General features: G+C 36.8%; 2 protein-coding genes and 1 long non-coding RNA gene across 3 annotated transcripts; 1 reads left to right on the top strand and 2 right to left on the bottom strand.

Annotated features, from left to right (window-relative positions):
• The first annotated feature begins 4,812 nt into the window (after window positions 1–4,812).
• On the top strand, window positions 4,813–6,411 carry LOC147383169 (C-8 sterol isomerase). Its single transcript, XM_086428129.1, has 3 exons — window positions 4,813–5,501; window positions 5,728–5,877; window positions 5,987–6,411. The coding sequence occupies exons 1-3, from the start codon at window positions 4,881–4,883 to the stop codon at window positions 6,269–6,271; spliced, it is 1,056 nt and encodes a 351-aa protein (XP_086284255.1). The 5' UTR covers window positions 4,813–4,880; the 3' UTR covers window positions 6,272–6,411.
• Window positions 6,412–7,927: 1,516 nt separating this feature from the next.
• LOC147383168 (uncharacterized) lies at window positions 7,928–10,911 on the bottom strand. The gene is made up of 2 exons (XR_015173521.1): window positions 8,278–10,911; window positions 7,928–8,176 (listed from the first exon to the last, which is right to left on the bottom strand). It is a non-coding gene; the product is annotated as an uncharacterized LOC147383168 (long non-coding RNA).
• A 5,411-nt stretch (window positions 10,912–16,322) lies between these two features.
• Window positions 16,323–19,628, bottom strand: LOC147383167 (Pentatricopeptide repeat (PPR) superfamily protein). Its single transcript, XM_086428878.1, has 2 exons — window positions 18,951–19,628; window positions 16,323–17,959 (listed from the first exon to the last, which is right to left on the bottom strand). The coding sequence occupies exons 1-2, from the start codon at window positions 19,547–19,549 to the stop codon at window positions 16,366–16,368; spliced, it is 2,193 nt and encodes a 730-aa protein (XP_086285004.1). The 5' UTR covers window positions 19,550–19,628; the 3' UTR covers window positions 16,323–16,365.
• Window positions 19,629–22,845: the final 3,217 nt, after the last annotated feature.

The raw sequence follows: 22,845 nt of genomic DNA, 5'->3' as shown, positions 1-22,845 counted from the left end.
CGGCACCGACAGATTCAAAAAAGAATGAGATGCGACGGTGATGGACTTCAGAGACAAGTGATGGCCACCAAAAAATAGAATTAATTGGATTTTTGGCAATCTAATAACATGCCACTTAATGAGATCAAGAGAAATTATTCAGAGAAGCCAATTGCATATTTCTTCTTCAAAAGACTATGCAATTGTGGGAAGATGTTAGAGAACCATATGCAACACATTATGAAACGTAAGATACATTGTATTATATCAATGTATCTCATCTCAAAAGGAAGGGTATGTTGGAGAATAATATATGTAGCAATATCAATTAGGATATTCTACATTAGAAAGTTTTAATAAATTAGAATATTTATGTTAGGCTAGTTTCCTTAACTTGGTTGATGTAATTATTATTAATATCCTGTCAGGATTTATGTAATATTCATCCAAGAAAACTCAATAAATTAGTTTTCACATTGTAAGAGATGCATCACATTACGATGCATGAGATACATTGTATCATTGTCAATGTATCTCATAATAAAATGAAGGTTGAGGTGGTGATTTAGAATAAAATATTTAGTAATATCAATTAAGCTATTCTAAATTAGGAATTATAGATAATTAGTATATCTATATTAGGTTAGTTTCTCATATCTTGGTTAATGTAATATTTATAAATACCCTATTGGGATTTTTGTAATATTTATCTAAGAATTTTCAATAAATTTAGGGCATGTTTGATTGCACATGGAAAATAGTGTGGAAAATCAAATTCCATGGAAAATGATATTTTTCAAGTGTTTGATTGCACATGGAAATGGAAATTCATTTTCCACCTTAATAAAACAGTCCACCAAAACATGGATTTCACTTTCCCACCCATATGGGTGGGAAAGTAAAATCCACCCATATTTTCCATCTCTAATTTTTTCACACTCATATCTTCTTCTTCTTCACCACCACCACCACCATTACACTAACATCGTCATCGTCACCATCACCGTCGTCGTCGTTGCCTTCACCATCGCCGTCACCGTCATCACCATCTCCGACCACCTTTCCTCTCTCTCTCTCTTCTTCTTCTCTTTCTCCATCCCTCACCTCCGCCACCGCCACCGCCACCACCACCACCATGTTCTCCCCTCATCTTTTTCCTCACTTACCTCCGTCGTCATTGCCACCGCCACCGTCACCACCACTGCCATCGCCACCACCACCGTCGCTATCGCCACCATCGCCACCGCCACCACTACTGCCACTTATCTTCTTCCTCTCCCCCTTCTCTCATATTTCTTCCTCCTCCTCTTCTCCTTCTTTTTTTTTTCTCACTTAATTTTCCCATGATTTTAATCAGGTAAAATCAAACAATAGAATTTGATTTTCCAACCCTACCTATTTTCCATCACAATTTTTCCATGGATTTCAAATTCCACGGAAAGTCACTTTCCATGCAATTAAACATACCCTTAGTTTTCTTTATGGTATCAGAGCTCAAGTTTCTCTGAACACATCGATTTTGGTAAGCCGTTCTTCTGTGATGGCGTCACCGCCATCGGGATGTCATCGTCGAACATAAATTCTTTAATTTCCCCTTTACTATTATTCTATTTTCTTCAATAAAAACCACACCTCCTTCTATATCTCTACGAATTTTCTATATCGAAACATTCATCTCTTACGATCTCATTTTTTTTTCTTATATAAAATCTCTCTAACGAGAGTTATTTTATTTAAATCACATAATCCTTCTTTATATGCTCTTGGGAGAGATCATGCTAGATTTGGTCTCGTAAGCCACCGAATTCGAGAAACTAAAAAAATAAAAAAGCAAGATGTGACAGCGACAGACTTTAAAAACAGATGGTGACCATCAAGAAGTACGATTAGATTTTGGATGACCTAATAGCATATCAATTGATGAGATCGAGAGCATTCATTCAAAGAAATCAATTGCATACTATTTTTTCAAAAGATCATGCAATTGCAAGAGGATATAAGAGATATTCATATTATGATGCATGAGATACATTGTATCATTGTCAATGTATCTCATAATAAAATGAAAGTTGAGGTGGTGATTGTGAATAAAATATTAAGTAATATCTATTAACGTATTCTAAATTAGGAATTATAGACAATTAATATATCTATATTAGGTTAGTTTCTTATATCTTGGTTGATGTAATCTCTATAAATACCCTAATAGGGTTCATATAATATTCATTCAAGAATTCTCAATAAAATTCAAATTTTTTTACAAACTCCAACAAAAATGTGCCATGTAGACACCTTACCTTTATTATAGGAGTAGACATCGTATTGGATCTTGGGTATTCCATATATCCCCTTTTATTTTCCATAAAAGAGGAGCTAAAAGAAGGTTCAAAGGAATGGTTAATATTCTAACTAATACCATAATAAGAAAAATTGGATGGTTACTCTGCCACTCTTTCCCTTTTGTATTCCTACATTACTTGATTGTTGGAAGGTATTTGGTAGGCATCACACCAGATTCCAGGTGAAGTATTAGATTGGAGAAAAGCTGTCCTGTCGAAGGAGTACTCTTAATTGTCAAGAACACCAATCTTAAGGAGTCTGATAAAAAATACCACATTAATCATATAGATCGCATAAGTGGGAGTAAAAATATGAAGTATAGTCTAACTCATTTTTATTTAAATATAACATTGATATATTGCATTTTTCCTATAATTCATATATTTTTTTTTTAAATCTACAAATCATAAAAGGGTAAGTATTGCCGCTAGTTAAGCAACGTGTGCATGGAAATTGGTAAGTGCATTCTCCCTAATTTAATATAGAATCATGATAATCTGACTACCCCACATGGCACATTCAATCGACTCTCCTAACGTGATAAGTTCGGGAACCATAAATATATACATCTCGGGATGCAAAACTGCACTTCCCATAAAAATGTGTGTCCCGAGAAAATCGAGACTAAGCTTTATCAGAGAGACAACTAACTCCATTGGATTGGACCCCATAGGAGAGAGATGGAAGGATACAAAGCACAGATTTACAAGAACTGATCGCATCCGAAGCATTAAAGGATAGGATGCCAAGAGGGCTCGGCAGAGCGGAGAAAAAGAGAGAACAATGGTGAATAAAGCGATAGGGTGAAGAGCATTTCCCCCTTGCCAACGACAAACCGAAGGCGAAGAATGGTCACCAAAAAGCTTTATTGCGAAGATTTAAAGATCCAATCATGCCAATCAGATCTACGATTCCCAAACTTGTCACGTCAAGAGAGAGTTGATTGAGTGTGCCACGTTGGGGTAGTCAGATTATTACGATTATTTAATATAATCTCAATTTTCTGAATTATTTGAAATTTTTTAACTTGGTTAAGGTGATGACACGTGTGGCATCCTTGCTTGCCTTAAATTCCAATAATGTACAGACATCTAATGCAAAAGATTTTTTATCTTTTTTTTTTTTTGACAAATAAGCAATCATGGAGTTCTTGAGATGTTTTAAAACATCATTTGCCTCTGTGTTAATGGAGACGTCAGACATGGCATGGTAATCTACTATTCTAAGAGAACTTTTTTAAGGAAAAAACATCTTATAGGAACATCTATCTATAAAGTTCTTCTGATAAGAGAATCACTTATTTCTTCCTTTATTTTTTTGTGGTAAGTTTGCATTTGATGGGGGTGTCATTCTATATTTCTGGTCTAAAGTTGCCCCACTCAGCCCATGACAGATGCATACCGATCAAATTAAAAGAAAAAATTTATAAGATTATAATTACACAATTACTCTTTCCATAAACGATCAAGAAACATCATGTTAATAAATTGAGTGTAACAGAGATAAACATTTTGAGGGGGGTGGTTGAAGATTAAGAAAAAAAAAAATTAGAAACTAATGGAACGTGAAAATGTTGGGATTGCTTCTCCAATAGATGATAAATTAAGATATAAGTAAACTGAGATTGTTTGGACCAAATCAATGAAGACTGATTACAACCTCAATTAGAATAAATATTTAAGTTGAAAATTCTAAAAGGACAAGAACTTAAAAAATGTGAATGAAGATAATAAAAGAAAATATGAACACTAGGTCACTGACAATAGAAGACATGTTTGTAGATAAAGTTGAATGAAGAAATAAGATTTGTTCAGTCGATCCCAAATTCTTGGGATAAGGCTTTGGCATCTAACACTATGTCAGAGTGACAAAGCCATACCCAAAATGTAATAGTTTAATTTTAAATAAGGTTAATCTTACTAATTTAGTAAAACTTCAAATCTTACTAAGGATTTTGAAAAACATATATTAAAAAAAGATTATTTTCACAGTAGAATTTTAATTTATTTGGGAGTTGGATGGAAGTTTGGTAGCTGTCCATTTTCAAAACATTGGATAAAGCCCATTTTTTTTTCTTTTATCTAAGTTTCTCCTTGAAATCTTGAGGGCTGTGTCATTAGATTGACGATGTGATAATCCATTGGAGCTCAACGACCCTTAGCAAGACTTAAAATCTTGATAAGTCAGTAAGGAAAGTGTTTTTCTTTCATTTTCATTCAATTATTTAGGTTAGAAATTAGAATGGGCGAGCTATACTTCTTTACCAAACATGCCCCTAATAAAATTCCTTTAATAATTTCCATCAAGTAAAACTCCCGAAAGTGAAAGGGTAGTTGTGGAATATAATTCCGAAGATGCGCAACAATGTAATACTTTGAAAATTGATGGGTATGATGGGTATTTTACCTCCAAAACGTAACCCTGACTTTACCGTTTCTTCTATTCTTTGTGACCGTTAGACATTTGAATTTCAAAATCTCTTCTTTCTGTTCAAATAAAGATCCCTGCGAAACAAAAAGCACAAAACTTGGAATCAAGAACGAGTAGAAGAAGCAAGAAGCATGAAGACCGTCGTTTTAACATCATCTTCTGCAAAATCCAGCACCACCAGAGATGATAGATCGGAGACCCAGGATAGCTGTTACTTCCCCGGATGTCGTAAAGATGCCAACTGCCACTGTGAGATCTGTTTGGCTAGCATCAACGCTACCCTTGATCTGATGCCAATGAGCATTCAACAGAGCTCATTAACAAAGCTATCGGTGTCAAAATCGACAGTAGAAAGAACCCCTATTTCTTTCAATGAGTCAATTATGTCAACGCCCACAAAGGGTAACCGCAGAATTCCAGCGTCTCCACCTCTTAAATCTACAGCGAAATCGAATATATTGGAGAAGACAATTAAGAAAAGGAAGAAATCTTGGGTTATTGGGTTTGATATTTGGAGTGTTCTTGTGGTTTTGAGCATGACTTTTGCTGTGGATTCCGGTTTATCTTATGTAATTTCCAGGCTTTTTCAGCCCATGTTATCGGTTGATATAGTGAGAAAGATTGGAGAGGAATCTTGGGTTGGGAATGATTTGAATGAAAAATTGGGATTATTGCAGAAGAATCTTGGGGAGGTTGTTAATGGGGAGATTTCAAATTGCAGCTCTGTTGATTCTTCCTGGGAATTAAATCAGGTACTTTTATTGGTCTTTTAGTTTTTTTCTCTTCAATTGGAATTCATTTAATATATTTTTGATCTAAGATGAAGTTCCCATTTCACCTTCCAAGGAAGAGATCTCAGTAATTAAATAAATTTCCTTTATGTTTATAGATTCATTGTAAGAGTGTCAGACTTACTCAGAAATTTAGGGTTAAAATTTTGGAATCGTTTTGCCAATTTTAATGAAAATTTCATTGCAGGATGGATTGCTCTTAAGCTCACATTGTACATTTTACAAATCTTGGGCTGAGGAGGTGAGCATATGGGGATGGCCTCTGCAAACTTCTGGGTTGCTTGCTACTGGATTTTCTTCTCGATCACTTACCATCTTATCCGGCAGAGTCACAGAGGTAACTTAATTTTGTATAAAACTATTTTAAATCATAGAGGATAGCTTCACAAGGACTCCTGATTAATAAGTTTCAGTTTTTTCTTCCCTTTTTATGTACTTTCAATTAGTGGCCGAATGGGAAGGCGGGGTTTTCAATTCGGAAGGTTAATAGTTCGTGGCTACTCGGAAAATTGAGGGCATCGGCAGTACAACTAGATCGAAATACTTGGGTTCTTGAATATAGACGGAACACACTGTTAGAAAACCCGAGAATTTTTTCAGCAGTACTGGAGTTCTTGAAATTTAGGACCTCAAGAGTTGTTGGAGAGATGAAGGAGCTATTCTTGTTGTTGCCTGTTTCTGACCACAAGTACAGTGATCATGTAGAAGACAGATTCACATGCCCAACTTAATTTGTTTTTAATGCAAAAAAAAATCCCCCCTTGAGAGAGGATTCAAAATCTCATGTCTTGTGAGATATTTCACCTCACCTTTTCTTTTTGTTAGATTCATGTTTGAGTCCTGGGCTTTACGGAATCATTTTATTATAATTTGGAATGTAGCATTCATTTTGTTCATGATTTGTGGAAATATATATGTTGATCAAATGAAATGAGAAGACATTCATTTACCCTTTTTAAGCATATGGATTCCATGGCCACGCAAACCCTAGCTGAGTGCATGATGGACCACCTCAAACTGCACAGGTTGTTTACAGCTCTCTGAAGATCCTGCACATTTCCATGTCTGGAAAAGTTTGAGAACATGCATTACCTTGACAAGATGAGCACCATTTTGTTTGTTTTGAAAAATACATAATTAAGACCATTTCGCAGCATTTTAGTTTATTTAGTGCCCATATGTCACTCAATTCATCTGTGCGTTTGTCTCATATCAATGTGCCTTGAGAGTTACCGAACTCACTTAGGCAAACTGACTCAAGCTTGGGAATGATCCTAAAGCTTCCAAGTGCGAGTGCCTGAGTCAAGTAACTCCTAAGTATAGAGCAAGGCTGACTTGAGCTAAATTGGAGAAATGTCTTGAGTACTGGATGGACAATTAGTAACATGTTTATCAATAGAAGAGGGAGAGAACCACGGCATGTGCTTGAAACAAATTCATATTGAGATATTTGAAAAAGTAGAATTGCTTTGAAAGGTTTTGGAGAAAGGATATCTCCAGTGGGACAGCTGCCATAAGTGCCTACACAAATTACCACAACCGGAAATCGTTAAATCAGACAGCTACCACCATCCTACAAAATCAGTTTAGGTATTTGCACCCCATCACAAAAGCATGGGAAATGTGATGAAAAAGCACGATCTCTTGTTGAAAGGTTTTGGAAAACAGAATTATCTTATAATCATGATCAAAAAGAGGAGAAAGGGCCGAAGGAAGTAAACCAGTGCAGGCAGTATTAGGAAACTCACCACAAAATATGTAGGAAAACCCCAAGATTAATGAGAAGGAAAAAAAACATTCACTGATTTGTTTGCCATATTTTCGAAAACAATAGAGTGATTCAAAAACCCTTCCATGTAGCAAGCAATTCATGAACCACCATTTGCAAATAGCTATAAAGGCCATTCAAAAACAACAACTAATCACTGGTGTGGATTTTGCACCATTGAATCTATCCAAACGACAGCACATGGTTACATGACCCTAGCAAACATATTAATGACGAGTACCGCATTTTTGCTATGTACTTACTCTGCTACTCAGCCCAAACCTGGCTGAGGAAGAGTTGCAGGGAGTAAAACAAAAAAAAAATGCTGATTTGGACCGGGCATACTATATTTAATGATGGAACCTTTCGCGAGAAATAATAATAATTTATTAATTAATAATACATAACCATTGAAATGGGGCCTCTTCAATGACCATGCAGTACAAATATAAATATGTTCCCCAGAAATAATAGTTTCCTTATCGTAATGCATGTAAGCATCCGTATGTGGATACGGTTACCATAATCAGATGACATTTACCCCAAAGAGCCTTAATACACACTAAAATCACCAACCATGGAGTAGTAACACTATAAATATTTCCCAATAAGAGAAAAATACTAAAGAAACATCTTATAATTCAGAAAAAATTTAAACACGACCATTAAAAGATTAGCTCAAAAGAGAATTCTAATACAGACTGCAAACGCCAGAGAACTAGAAATTTCTTACACAAAGAAACTCCTTGTGGTTCCCTTACATGATTACTTTAACTAAAACACTAAAACAACAAACATACATTGTAGTTGAGAAACAGCCTTCACAAGCTCAGCATTCTGATGGCTCCATGAATCAGCAATGTTTCACCTATGATAAGCACAAATAAATTACAACAGTTATATGGTATATATCAAACAGAATCAACAACAATTAAATAATTTGAAAATGACTAGAAGTATTGGAGGTACCTTGTAATAAATAGTGTAGCACATTCATGATCTTCAAGGACAAATAAGCCAAAGACAGACGAACCAAAGAGACAAGTGGACCCATCTACTAACGAAGATACAACTCAGGGCATACAAACAGACAACACAACACAGGCTTATCCTAAATACTTGAAGAAGAAGTAGTTGAGATGCAGACAGTCATCCTTTCAGATCCCCTCCCAACTTTTCCCTCTTAAAAACCTGAAAAAGGGAGAGAGGAATGGTATGCCTCGTGGGCATCCAGGAAGGAGTCAGAAATTAGCAGCGAGAGAGAGGTGAACCATCTATGAGGCTAACTCAAGGACTAAGTAGAAGGAAGAGACCAAGAAGAAGGACGCGCAAGTGTATCAACTAAGGAGTAAATTCAAGAATGATGGCTACAGCAGAAAGAAGGGATACACAGTGGGAGACCTAAAGGGGGTTGAGAAGCTAATGAGATATAAAAGACTCTACAGAACCTATAACCTAATTAAAAGCAATGACACAATTGTTCTACAGAATCTACATGGTACATCAAACTGAAGACCCTTACCATCTTTAACATGACAAGGACAATAAAACATAAAGGAGATTTTCTTAGACCAGTAATCACGACTCCCGCTGATAAATGAAAGGTAAGTCACCCTTAAACTCGTAGGTAAAGGAGAATCCATTAAACCGACCAATGTCAAACGCAGATGAGTGACAATCTTAAACACTGAATTGTCAATTATGACTTCCCATGTCAGAAATTCCCAATGAAACAGTTAGGAAGTTCTCTTAGACAAATAATCCGCTCCGCTGATCGATGAAAGGTAGTTACCCTTGAACACATAATCAAAGAAGCATCCATTTAACCAACAAATGCCAATAAGTAAACATCTCAGATACTGAATTGTCAAGTATTACTTCCTCCTCTGTTCCATGACCACATGAGAGTGGCAGCCACCCATGTAAGAAATTCCCAGTTATCTATCCTTCTATTAAAGAGAAACCTATAAATGAAAACCTGAATCCAAATAATCTAAGCCATTATTGCTACGAAACCAGCTTGTAAAGACCGTCAACGCTACTGACCAAGTTATTCACTCAATATGTACAAGTTACCATTAACCCAAGTTGCACAGAAGATCTATTTACAATTACAGGAGTTGAAACCTCCCCTCATGCTCATTCATCACATATATCTAAATGGAGAATCCGCCGCAAATCCTTCGTTGCAGAGGCGACACTGAGACGGAAATTGTTTTGTGACAGAAGTGGTTCTCGAGTGGGGGAAGACGGGGCAGACTTAGTAACGTGGTGCATTGCAATTCCTGATGCCAGAACAGGCAATTCAAATGAAATACTTCGATTCTGTCGAAGAGAAAACTTAGGGATTGGTAACGAACTTGGGGGAGGTGAGTGGGAATAAGCTGGCCCTGCCCAGAGCTCAGAGAATGAAAGGTCGTCATTAAAAGATCTGTCTTTGTTGTGAGCTTCGGAAATTATGGGAATTGGGTTGCTTTTTCCATATTTTTCAAAGGGTTTATAGTCTTCAAAGTTAGAATCAACAGATTCTGGTGTTTTGGGGGAAAAATATTCCTTTTCAGTTACTGAAGAACTATTACAGGACTTGAAGGGTGTTGGAAGAATACCTGCTTCGGATTGAAAAGATCTGCAATTGATCTCTCTGAAGCCTTTCAAAGGAGAAGAACCAAATCTATGAGGGATTTGGGATTTGCCTTTGTTGTAATATTGGTTCCGATGCTGAGCCACGACAACAAGCGTCTCCATTTGAAAGTATCGGAAGTTTCAGAGGATTTAGCTTTTTAAAATCACTGAAAAGCGAGAAACCCTTTGTCTTAAAACATAGATCCAGGCTGAATCTTCAACAAAATTACTGTTAATCCGACCCAAGAAATTCAAACCTTAGGATTTGATGCAAAGTCGCGAAAAATCAAGTCTTTTGAGTTCGAATCGCAGAAGATTTCCTCAGATTCTACATATTCGATACAACTAAGGAATTAATGCTTTAGAACACAAATTCAGAACAAAAACACTCATCAAAATCGCCACACCACACACTAACAATTTGAATCGAGATCAAAACGCATGAAATCGTAAGAAAACCTCATCGAAAGAAGGGGAGAAATGCTTGAGAAACGTGAAAACGTGAAGAGGAACTCGAAATCCCAAATGAAAAAGCAGAGACAAATAAAAGCTTCATTTTTTACTGAAATTACGGTAATAATAAGCGAAAAAGATATCAAAATGTTCCGGAAAGAGAGGAGAATCGATTGGAAGATAGATCGAAGAATTTCTCCAATGTTAAATGTGTGTGATGAAGCAATTTATCTCCTTTGAGTTCAAGCTTTCTTCTTCCCTCACAGAAGACCACGAAATCTCTGGTCTCGAACTTATACAAGAATCACGGATCTGAAATAACTCACAGTCGAATTTAAATGCAGTAAGAAGTAAGAACTGCATGTTTTCTGTATAATTACAAGAGCTGTCCCTCCGTTTTGTAGAAATTATTAAAAATGTCCTAGGTCACAAGCTCATCTAATCGAGATACTCCACTGTATGCCCATAATACCCTTTGTGTAATAATATTACAAGGATACCATCTTTGATCTAATTTATATTATGAACCTCAAAATACATATATTATTAATTTTTAATTTTTTTTGAAATCTATATTATAATAATTTTTAATTATTTGTGCAGGATCTTCGTGTGAAACGTTTTTATAATGTTTATTTTATTTTACTTACCACCACTATAATGTAGAATATTAAAAGTCTCACTCTCACATTTATGAATTTTTTTTTTTTTTTCTAATAACTTAGGTATCCCTGGAGATAGTAGACCTAGCCTGTATTTGGGCTTTGCCCAACTCATAGACCATGATTTTGTCTGAGGATTAATCTCGGGATGCATACAATTTTTTATTTAATTAGTAAAAAATAAGGTTTAGGATTTTGATCTAGAGTGCATGAAGAAAGGATCAAGTTCAAAATTTACTTAATCCATTAAATTAAGTCAAATTAAGACGTAACAATGTTAAATTTGACTCGATCTATTATTATATTGTATATATACTTATTACATACAGATAGATGAATGAATTTGTAATAAATAAAATAGATTATAAATAAATTTATTCTTCATCTCTAATTCATTATTTCAATTAAGATGGATTAGATTTTTATTTTAATTAAAAAAAGAGTCATGTTGGAATAACATTGTGGGAGACACCGACTGATGTGAATGTGTGCTAAAATTATAAAAACTTTTCATTGAGATATGAGTGAGATCTCGATGAAAGCATATATGATTATATGCACACCGATGTCCCTCACGGTGGTACTTCAACATTATTCTTAAAAGAAAAGTCCATATTTCAATAGGTTTGAGGTTGAGCCTAGAATTGGTTTAAAAGATATAATAGTGTGGGCCAGATAAAAGCTTAACCATCCTAACCCACAAATTGACAGCATACATGGAGTCAAACAAAAATTTTAGAAGGGCATTCTTGTCAGGTCAAATATTTTGGTTTGCGTTAGGCGCAGCTTGAAAAGCTTCGTTGGAACAGCTAAGGGGTAGTTTGGTAATTTAAATTAAGATAAAAGTCATGCAATTGAGTTGGTTCTACGCATCCAGATAAAAGAAAGATAAAAATAAAGGTTGGTGGGACACTTGGACCATTTGTAGGTGAGCAACGAACAACTGTTTAAAGACTGACACGTGTCGGTAATCAGGTAACTGGATTGCAAGTAAAACGTAACTGATGGAGTTGTTCTTATTGTTTTATTTATACAAATATTTTTTTGCTTCATGGTTTGAAAAAGTCGGGAGAAGGTGAATATTATTAATGAAAATTGAAATTAATATATTTAAAATAATTTTTTATTATTATTATAATAATTTAAATTTTTTTTGACAAATAATAAAATGTGCACTCAATTTTGAAGAATCTTAACTTTAACATGATGTGCATGACATGTGTCCCTGTAAGAGATGTAGGTGGTGTTTGTTTGCGTTATTTTTCAGTGCTTATTGCTGAAAAAAATTAAATTCAGCACTTTTGTCAAAATAGCGCGTTTGTTTACTCATGCTTATTGCTGAAAATAAGTGAAAAAATTCAGCACTATTTTGATGCTGAAAAAAAGTGCTGAAGCGGTAAGCACTTCGCTTTTTCAATACGGACAAGTATGCCCTTTGTTTTTTTTAGCATGGACAACTATGCCCTTATTCTTAAAAGGATATTACCTCTTATATCCCATGGATAAGTATATAGACACCCCACAAATTAATAAACCCACACCATAGCTAAATTATTTTGTCTTATATGGGTTAAAAATTTTGGAATGAGTTGATTTTTGGTGAGGATGATCTTTACAATGAGGAGATCATTCTCACAAAAAATCAGCACATCTTGAAACTTTTAACCCTATCAAAACAAGTTCAAGAATCGTAAATTGTCCATTTTTTTTTTTTTTTGAAAACTATTTTTAACGAGTTAGAAGTTTCAAAATAAACTAATTTTTGGTGAGGATGATCTCTAGACCATATAAATTATCCTCACTAAAAATTTGGTCATTCCAAAAATTTTAATCCATATAAAACAAAACAAAAAATGGCTATAGTGTGGGTTGCCCTTATTAATTCATAGGGTGCTTTTATAATTACACATCCTTCATTTCCATCGAAAATTATTCATAAAAAATTAAGTTCTTTTTAAAGTTGATTTCAAATTTTGGTGACTTGTATGACATTATTATTTTTAATTTGAAATTTGTGGGCTTTTATAAATAGAAATTATTATTTATAAATTGAAGATTTAAGTATTATTTATTATTTAAAATAAATTGTATTTTAATTTTATAAGAAATAATATATTTTATTGTGTTTGATAATAAATAAGCATTTAAAACATGCAAACAATGTATAATATAATTGTAAGGGTAACAAAGACAATTTATCAGTTTCAGCAATGTGTAACAAACATGATTCAGCATCTAAACAAACAACTTTTTTAGCACTTAAATTCAGCGCTTATAAGTTTCAGCGCTTAATGCTATTCAGCACTTATTTTTTTCAGTTTAACAAACAACACCGTAGATGATCACCTGATTCTCTACGCGATGAAAATGTGTCCAACAACAATAAAATTCAACAAATTTAAAAGAAAAAAATTGTCAGAATTAATTGAATAAAAATTAGAGATCAATTAATCGATTAAATCAATAATTTGTCAATTTTCAAAAAAAAAGTATCGATTATTTATTCAAAAAAAAATTGTCAAACTTTACAATGAGGTATTGTTTTTTTTTTTTTTTTTCACTTATTATTATTTTATTTCTTCTTCTTTCTATTCTTATTCATAAGGGGGGTTGAGATAGGGAGGTTATCGGGTTTTAGAGTGAACATTGAGGGTCCTTTGATTTCGCATTTGCAATTTGCTGATGACACCATAGTGTTCCTAGATCCTTCTAGAGAACAAGTTAGAACTCTTAGGGTTTTATTATGTTGTTTTGAAGCAATTTCTGGATTACATGTCAACTTTCAGAAAAGCAAGGTGTTTGGGGTTGGAGAGGTGTCTAACCTTCAAGCTAGGGTGCAGTAGTGATTCGCTCCCTTCATCCTATTTAGGCTTACCGTTAGGCGCACCGTATCGGAGTAAGAACATTTGGGAAGGAGTGATAGAGAAAATGGAAAAGAAGTTGAGTTCGTGGAAGGCTAAATATCTCTCCAAAGGGGGTAAGGTGACTTTGATCAAAAGTACTTTAACAAGTATCCCAATTTACTTCTTATCCCTGTTCACGTTGCCCAAGGCGGTGGAAGTGAAGATTGAGAGACTTATGAAGAACTTTTTGTGGAATGATAAGAATGGTGGTAAAAAATATCATTTGGTGAAATGGAAGATGGTTTGCACTCCAAAGAAGAATGGGGGTTTGGGGATTAGAGGGATCAGGGTAACGAATAAAGCTCTCCTAGGCAAGTGACTTTGGAGATTTGGTGAAGAAAGAGACAACTTGTGGAGGAGAGTGGTTCAGGCTAAATATGGAGAAAAGACTTATGATTGGTATAGTGACGAGGCCAGAGGAACCTATGGGTGTAGTGTGTGGAAAGGTATTATGAAGGGTGTTCATGAGTTTGATAGGGAGATTAGATTTAAGGTTGGCTCGGGGGACAATGTGAGATTTTGGGAGGATTGGTGGTGTGGTACTTCACCTTTGTCTACTCAATTTCCATCCTTGTACTCTTGCTCGTTGAAAAAAAATAATCCGGTTAGGCAGTGTTTGATTCGGGACGGGAACACAGATTCTTGGGACCTGGGATTTAGGAGAAACTTCAATGATTGGGAATTGACGGAGGTTACATCTCTTTTAGGTCTCCTTTATTTGATTCGACTCAGAGAGAATGAGCAGGACAGGAGAGAATGGTTCAAGGCTAAGGATAAGAAGTTTTCTGTCAAATCCTTCTATAAATGTTTGCTTCCGCCTAGCGAGATTTCTTTTTCCCCATCTATAATTTGGTCCGCTTTTATTCCTTCTAAGGTGTCTTTCTTTGTTTGGCTTGCCTGTTTGGGTAGAATTCTCACTTTGGATAGCTTGATCAGACGGGGGTGGGTCACTCCGAATTTTTGTTTTCTTTGTTCGAGAGATGGGGAGTCGGTTAATCATATTCTTATTCATTGTTCCTTCTCTAGGGTCATTTGGATGTTCTTTTTATCCCGTTTCCAGGTGGATTGGGTCGTTCCTTTATCTTTTTTTAATCTTTTGGAGGGGTGGAGTTTCAATATATTCTCTTCTAGAAAGAGGCATCTTTGGGCTATCCTTCCTTCAGCTATTGCTTGGGGTCTTTGGAAAGAGCGCAACAACAGGGTTTTCCATAGTAAGGAGAGCTCGCCCCACACAGTGATTTTAGAGATTATTGGGCTTCTGTTTTTGTGGTCCAAGATGAGCAAAGATTTTGAGGATGTGTGCTACCGTGATTTCTTATTTAATTGGGAGAACATTTGTGATTAGCTTACACCTGTGTAGTTAATTTCTTTTGATCTTTTGTTGTTTCGCTTGTTGTTTTGTTGGGGGCTACCTCAGCCTCCTTCTCTTTGTTTCATTAATAAAAGTTTATACTTATCAAAAAAAAAATTCTTATTCATAAAATTAGTTAAGAATTTGATAATTTTCCTCTAATTGGTAACTTCATAATAAAAATTCAATCAAACATCGATTTTCCCCTAAAAATGTAACACCTCATGCATCCTAGTAATGATACAAAATATTTTCTTTTTGAAAAAACATGGCAAATGTATGCCTCGCCGTAGACGACACTCAAAGTGGATTCGACTTTACCTTTTAAAGAGAAAATAAAAATAAAATAAAAGTATGATTTATTACATTTATGCCAACTGAGTTCAATTTGTTACAAACGAAGATAAAATAAAATCACCATTGTCTCCTTCACCATTGCAAGTCTAAATTATTCATCAAATGAATAATTTTTTGATCCTCCATTGTTTGAAATTGTATCTTCTCTTGGTTATAGTGTGTTTGTACCACTCATTTACTATCACAACTCTCATTCTTTTAGAATCGTCGTCTTAACACATTCCTTTTTAATTCGATTAATTGGGGCAAGCAGTGACCCGCTTTCATTGCAAATGGTTGGTGTAGTCACAAAATTTTCCAATTTAAAAAAGATAAAAAATCATAAAATTCTCAAAATTAGGGGTTAATAGATTACTTTGGTGAATTGAAGAATTAATCGACAACCCCTTAATCCATCATGGAATATGACGACATTTTTACCATTGACCTCCAAAAATTTAAGTTTTTCCAACATAAACATCAAGATTCACAAGATTTATTGAGAGATTGAAGATGATAAGTTTTGGTAAGAAATCCAATAAAATATTTTGTATAATTTCCGAAAATTTTGCCAACTTTTCCATGAAAATTTTCCGAATTAAAGCCCCACCGAAAAATTACCAAATCCAAACTTTGTTACTATGATGGTTAATAAGGTTTTAGTAAGAAAAGGGGGGGAAGACACTCTTTGACACGCATGAGTGTTGCTACTTTGGAAAAGAATACAATGTCACCAGAAATCTTTACAAGAACAAACACCATCTTTGTAATGGTGGAACCTAGTCCTATCTCTCACAACTATCTCTCTCTCAAATACCTTCGAAACCAACTTAATAAAAGTGTGACAATCCTCACAAACCCTAAGATTCTTAATTATATGAATTCGTGACTCTTTTCCCACATTCATCAACCCAAAACAAAGTGCCAACTTCTCACTATGCCATAGAACCACCTCTTTCTTCTCTTCTTCTTCTATGTCAACTAACACACTACAAGTGTTTGGAGCATAACCCAGTAACCTTAACTTACTAACAACCTCATCTAATTTCTCATAGATATCATTTGCTTGCTTATGTTTCTTATCAAACATCAAAAATTCATGGATCACACCATTCAATTCAATCCTACTACAACCTCTTTCCTTGGCAATCCCTCTGTTTTTCATTAACTTCCTTACCTCTCCAACATTTTCCCATCTCCTAGCCTTCGCATAAATGTTTGATAGGAGAACATGGGCCCCATCGTGCTCTGGGTCGAGCTCTAGAAGTTGTTTTGCTGCAAATTCTCCCAATTCCACCTCACCATAAACCCTGCAAGCAGACAATAAGGATCCCCAAACAACAACATTAGGAGCGAACGGCATTGATTCTATAAGCTCAAGGGCTTCCCTGAGAAGGTTGGCACGACCAAGGAGGTCTACCATGCAACCATAATGCTCATGCTTGGGTTTAATATCGTATTCGTTTGTCATCGATGCAAATATCTCACGGCCCTTGTCAACTAATCCTGCATGGCTACATGCATAAAGGACGCCCACAAAGGTCACACCATTAGGCTCTATTCCATTGTTTTTCATCAGGTCAAAGAGCATCAATGCATTATCAGCATCCCCATGCATTGCGTGCGCAATGATCATGCTTGTCCAAGATATCACATTCCTCTGACATATCATATCAAAGACTCTCCTTGCATTTGCTAAACTCCCACATTTAGCATACATGTCAATAAGGGCATTGTTTACAGATAAAACATCTCCAAATCCATTCTTATCAACATACATATGGATCCATTTAGCTTGATATAGTGCCCCAAGTTGTGCGCAAGCCGAGATAACACTTAACATAGTGACTCCATCGGGTTTTATACCCGAGAGTTGCATGTCGTTGAACAACTTAAGAGCTTCTTGGGGCCACTCACTCTCGGCATAACCAGAAATCATCACGCTCCAAGAAACCAAGTCCTTTTCAACTATTTGATCGAAAATTGAGCGAGCAGCTTCTACGTTTTGGAGTTTCGAATACCCCAATACTAGTGCAGTTGAGGCAACCATGTTCTTTGGCGTCATCTTGTCAAATAAATTTTGGGCCAAATCCATTGACCCACAATTTGAATACATGGTGATAAGGGCAGTCTTCAAATGAGTGTCCATCGCAATATTCCTTTCAGAAATGTAGTTGTGGATCGCTTTTCCAAAATTCAGATTTCCGGAACGGCCACAGGAGGAAAGAATGGTAGCAAGAACCATCTCATCTGGCTCCACACCTGAACTCTTCATCTCTTCAAACAGCATCAAGACATCATCGTAAAGGCCACTATGATAGTAACTGATTAAAGAAATTATAAGTGGTGAAAATTCGACTATTTACATTTTAACAACTCCTTCATCATGTTAGTGAAGCATGAAATGCTAAGCTCATCATGCAATCCAACTAAGAAAAAATTAAAAAGAGGAAAAAAATGGCTTTCCCTTACACGGGGCACCCAACAGTATCATGGTAACCAAACACCCTCTAAAAGGGAGAAACACATTCATTCCCTACTCATGGGCAACGAACTCCCCCGATCGACACCAATTCTAACCATATGAAGTTAGGGTCCTCTAGCACTGAATGAAGGGTCTCACTTAGCCAAACAAAAAAAAAGGGGTCTTGATTGAAGGTGCCAACTTAGCTCAGTTGGTAAGGCGTGTGGAGTGTTGATCCCACGACATAGGTTTAAAACTTGTTTATACCCCCACCTTCACCTCTGCCTGACAACGAATACCTCGCTTCCCTAGAAAAATAAAAGAAGGGTCTGGATCAGATCACACTAATGAACGAAGGGTCCAGATCATGGAGTTGGTGGACCCGTGTAGAATAGATTTAATGGGGGCCACTTTGCATGTGCACCACATGTGTAGTGTGACATTTTAGACATCATCCATCTTTCAGCTCTACTTATCCTGATGATCTTAATTCTCAAGTTAGGAAAAATAAAGATCACGTACTCCGGATAGTCGATAGCTATCTAACTCCCGATTTCCTTCTTGTGCCACATGTTACAATCTTTTGAGCAGTAACCCAAGATATTTTCCCACACTTTGGGGGATCTAAACAAAAAATTAGCCCAATGAGTGATCTCCAGGTATTGGATTTCAGCAGTTTGTTCATAATGGGATTGGAAAAAAAATGCTAGAATCCAATGGCTAGAAGTTGCCAATAAGGCTGATTTTGTGCAATGTGTCAGATGGGGTGCAAGGAGGCAGAGAGCTCATTAGCTACCAAACTTCCTGGAGTACTGGATCAATTAAAAAACAAATAAGCAGTTATAACATACCTGTCGATCATAACTGTCCAGGTGACCAAATCTCGGTGCAGCATTTTATCAAACAGTAGGCGCGCCTCTAAAATACGCCCACAGAAAGCATACACTCTAACCAGACCCGTTTGGATAAACGGATCCGAATCAAAACCCATCTTCGAGGCAAGCCCATGAATCTCCATTCCTTCTTTCAACGCTGAAACCCTAGCTGAAGCCTTCAATAGCGTTGGAAAACTAAACCTATCAAACTTAATTCCTTCTATCCTCATCTTTTGATACAACAAAAGGGTCTTCCCTGGTTCAATACTTCTCGATATTTCTCTGAGAACTCGATTACAGATATGGGTTTCATGGGAGGAGATTTGACTGAAGAGTGAGAGAGAGTAGTCAAGGTTGGAGGAGAGAGCGAAAGAGGAGATAACGAGTTTGAGAAGGAGAGATGATGATGATGAGCGGTCGACGCTGGTTCGAAGAATTTGAGCGTGGATTTGTTTCAGTTGGGTGAGAGTGGTGGAGGAGGAGAGAGCGGAGAAGAGGTGGTGATGGGGATTGGTGATGGGTTTTTGGATTTGGCGGGAAGGGAAGGCTAAGAGGGTTTGATTGATGGTCGCCATACATTCTAAATTTCTAACACTATGAACTTGTCAATTTATCTTACAAAAGGGCAATTTAGTCCAATTTTATTATTGTTATTGTCTTATTTGATTATGAAAACTTTTATTGACACTCTCTTGGGGAGAGAGTAATGATTTATTTGACGCTCTCTCTAGCACACGCCCCGTCACAGAATCATATATCATTTACCTCGGGATATACACAATCATACATCTTTACCTTATGCATCCCGAGGCAAAAGATCTACGATTCTATAATGAGGGCTTATGTCAGAGGAGAGCATCATATTATCACGACTCTTTTTAAAATTCTAATTTGTTGTCCACTCCTTTCCCAGGATTCCAATGACTCTGACTACTCCATTTGAAATCGATAACTCCATTAACTTTAGTGATTGTGTTAGATGGCACCCGACATGAATTTATGCACGTCAACAAACTCTTATCAATATAAATTTTGCCATGAAAACTGTGGGGGAAATTCTGGAATAGGACACGTGGTATGAGTTTGAGCTCGGAAGTATCTCCAAATCTCGGATTGACGGAAAGTAAGCCCGACAGATTGAGCTTCTCGGGTGCAAGTAAATGATTGAGCTCGGACCTTAGCCACCGGTAGGTAAAATGGTACGGGTAGAGGCAGAATAGGTCGGTTGGAGGCAGCATAGGTCGGTTGTACGGATCTGACATATGCGACAGTGGACTGACAGCATTCACAGCTCACGTCATCACAGAGGTGGCAGGGCAGTTGCAACAACTCCTGCAGCTGACATGCCAGGGAGTGAGCCAACTGCCCAAGGTCACTTCAAAGGATGGCACAGAAACCGAACCAGATAAACGCCTATATAAGGAAGAAAACTATGGGTAAAAGAGGTTCGAAACTTCTTCTCTTAAAAAACTACTCTGATCAATTTGTCTAACTTGATCGTCGGAGTGGGCTGATTTGCAGGTCCGCCCGAGCTTAGAGAGAAGGAAAGTGTAGAGCAATTTCGTGCATCTACAATTTGGCGCCGTCCGTGGGAAACTTACAGGGAGAAAAACGACCAAGATGGGAAGGGCTAGAGGCGAAAACCGTGGAGAGCCATCAAACCCGCTGCCAGCAGACTCGCCTCCAAACGCGCAAGACCCAATGCTTGCAATGTACAATTTACTCACGGAGATGAGAGAGGAAATGCGCAGGGGGTTGGAAAAATAAAATAATGAGATAGTGAACATAAGGAGGGAAAAAGGGGGGGGGTGAAGGAAGTTAGGAGGAGAGGGGAAGGGGTCCTGGCCGCTGTACCTTTGTTATTCCTCTCTGACTTCTTCCCTTGCGCAAAGGCTGGATGCTTCTGGTCACCGGTCGTGCAGCGGCGCGGTGAAGGCAGGAGCAGGTGCACGAAGAAGGGCAGGGAAGACACGCGGGAGAGCAAATGAGCAGCGTAACAGCAAGGAGAGCAAGAGTGAAAATGAAAATAGGAGATGAGGGGGACATTTATAGACGAGAAGGGCCTCGAGATATGCATTTAGGATCAACGGACAGGATTTCTCAGGTCAATAATGAGGCATTAAACGTTGAGAAACCCAATATGACCGTTCGCCCCTTTACACGCGAATCGAGCCATTCCCCTGGCGCCACGTGTACTCTGTGCAATAATTGCGCCGTTCAAACCAACAGACAGGACGCGCACTACGATAACAGCCCAACCGACCGCCGTCCTCGAAAAACGAAAAGGCTAAGATACGATTCGCCATAAAGAAATCATTAATCTTGGCTGAGATCCAATGGGAGGTTGCCACGTGTTAGCTCACTAATTTCTTATTAATATTCTTGAGCACCCGAGCAATTTGCCCGAATCCTCGAGAGGGGGTATTGTGGGGGAAATTCTGGAATAGGACACGTGGTATGAGTTTGAGCTCAGAAGTATCTCCAAATCTCGGATTGACGGAAAGTAAGCCCGACAGATTGAGCTTCTCGGGTGCAAGTAAATGATTGAGCTCGGACCTTAGCCACCGGTAGGTAAAATGGTACGGGTAGAGGCAGAATAGGTCGGTTGGAGGCAGCATAGGTCGGTTGTACGGATCTGACATATGCGACAGTGGACTGACAGCATTCACAGCTCACGTCATCACAGAGGTGGCAGGGCAGTTGCAACAACTCCTGTAGCTGACATGTCAGGGAGTGAGCCAACTGCCCAAGGTCACTTTAAAGGATGGCACAGAAACCGAACCAGATAAACGCCTATATAAGGAAGAAAACTATGGGTAAAAGAGGTTCGAACTCTTCTTCTCTTAAAAAACTACTCTGATCAATTTGTCTAACTTGATCGTCGGAGTGGGCTGATTTGCAGGTCCGCCCGAGCTTAGAGAGAAGGAAAGTGTAGAGCAATTTCGTGCATCTACAAAAACTATCCATATTAGATGGCATCTATCAACAAGGCTCTATGCATGTCGACAAGTTCCTATCAACATAGGTTTAGCCTTGAAAAGGCTCATTATGTTGGATGTGCCCTATCAACACGCATAAAGCCATTTAGATAACGCGATGTCAGCATTGTATTGTATAATATTTGATTGCTTAAACTCATATTAAACAAATGGAGCAAATATGCACCATTACATTGCATTCGATTAGTGTTTGCACCTATTTCTTTAAAATAAAAATAAAAATAAAAAATTAGATTGCATCCATCACAATTCAATGCATTGTATTTGTAATCATCAAACACTCTAACATTGCATTAATTGTATTTAACCATAAAGGATTCTAACATTGCATTATATCCATTAGAATTAGGGATGAGAATTATAATCTAAATAAAAAATAAATTTAAAAAAATATATATATTTAAGAGATTTCAATAGTTTACTGCTGATAAGTTGGTATGTGGATTGAGATTTTTCATATTTTTGATGAAATGGAACTTTTTCTAATGAGATTTAAGTTTCCAGTGACTAGTTTATGACCCTTGATTCACCATTAAAGAAGGAGGTGTAGTCGATGGAGGTGTCCTTAAAAAATTATTTATTAACTTTATTTTCAGAATCGCTCTAAACTGAATTCCTTTGACATTGTTTTGACTCGTAGTGTCCAAAAAACCCATTGATCAACATTTTCCTTACTTTTAAAGTTTGGTCTACCTTAAATGATTCTTCCATCAATAAGATATCTAAGGGTGTTTAAGTATTGCAGTATAAATCTTAGGGTATGTTTGATTGCACATGGAAAATAGGGTGGAAAATCAATTTCCATGGAAAATAACATTTTTCAAGTGTTTGAGTGCACATGGAAATGGAAATTCATTTTCCACCTCATTCAA

Source organism: Akebia trifoliata, chromosome 16, assembly GCF_017979445.1.
Source record: "Akebia trifoliata isolate Shusen 1 chromosome 16, ASM1797944v1, whole genome shotgun sequence".
NCBI classification, from domain to species: domain Eukaryota; kingdom Viridiplantae; phylum Streptophyta; class Magnoliopsida; order Ranunculales; family Lardizabalaceae; genus Akebia; species Akebia trifoliata.
Note: the sequence above shows the minus strand (reverse complement) of the source record. Positions and strands in the feature narration are given on the sequence as shown.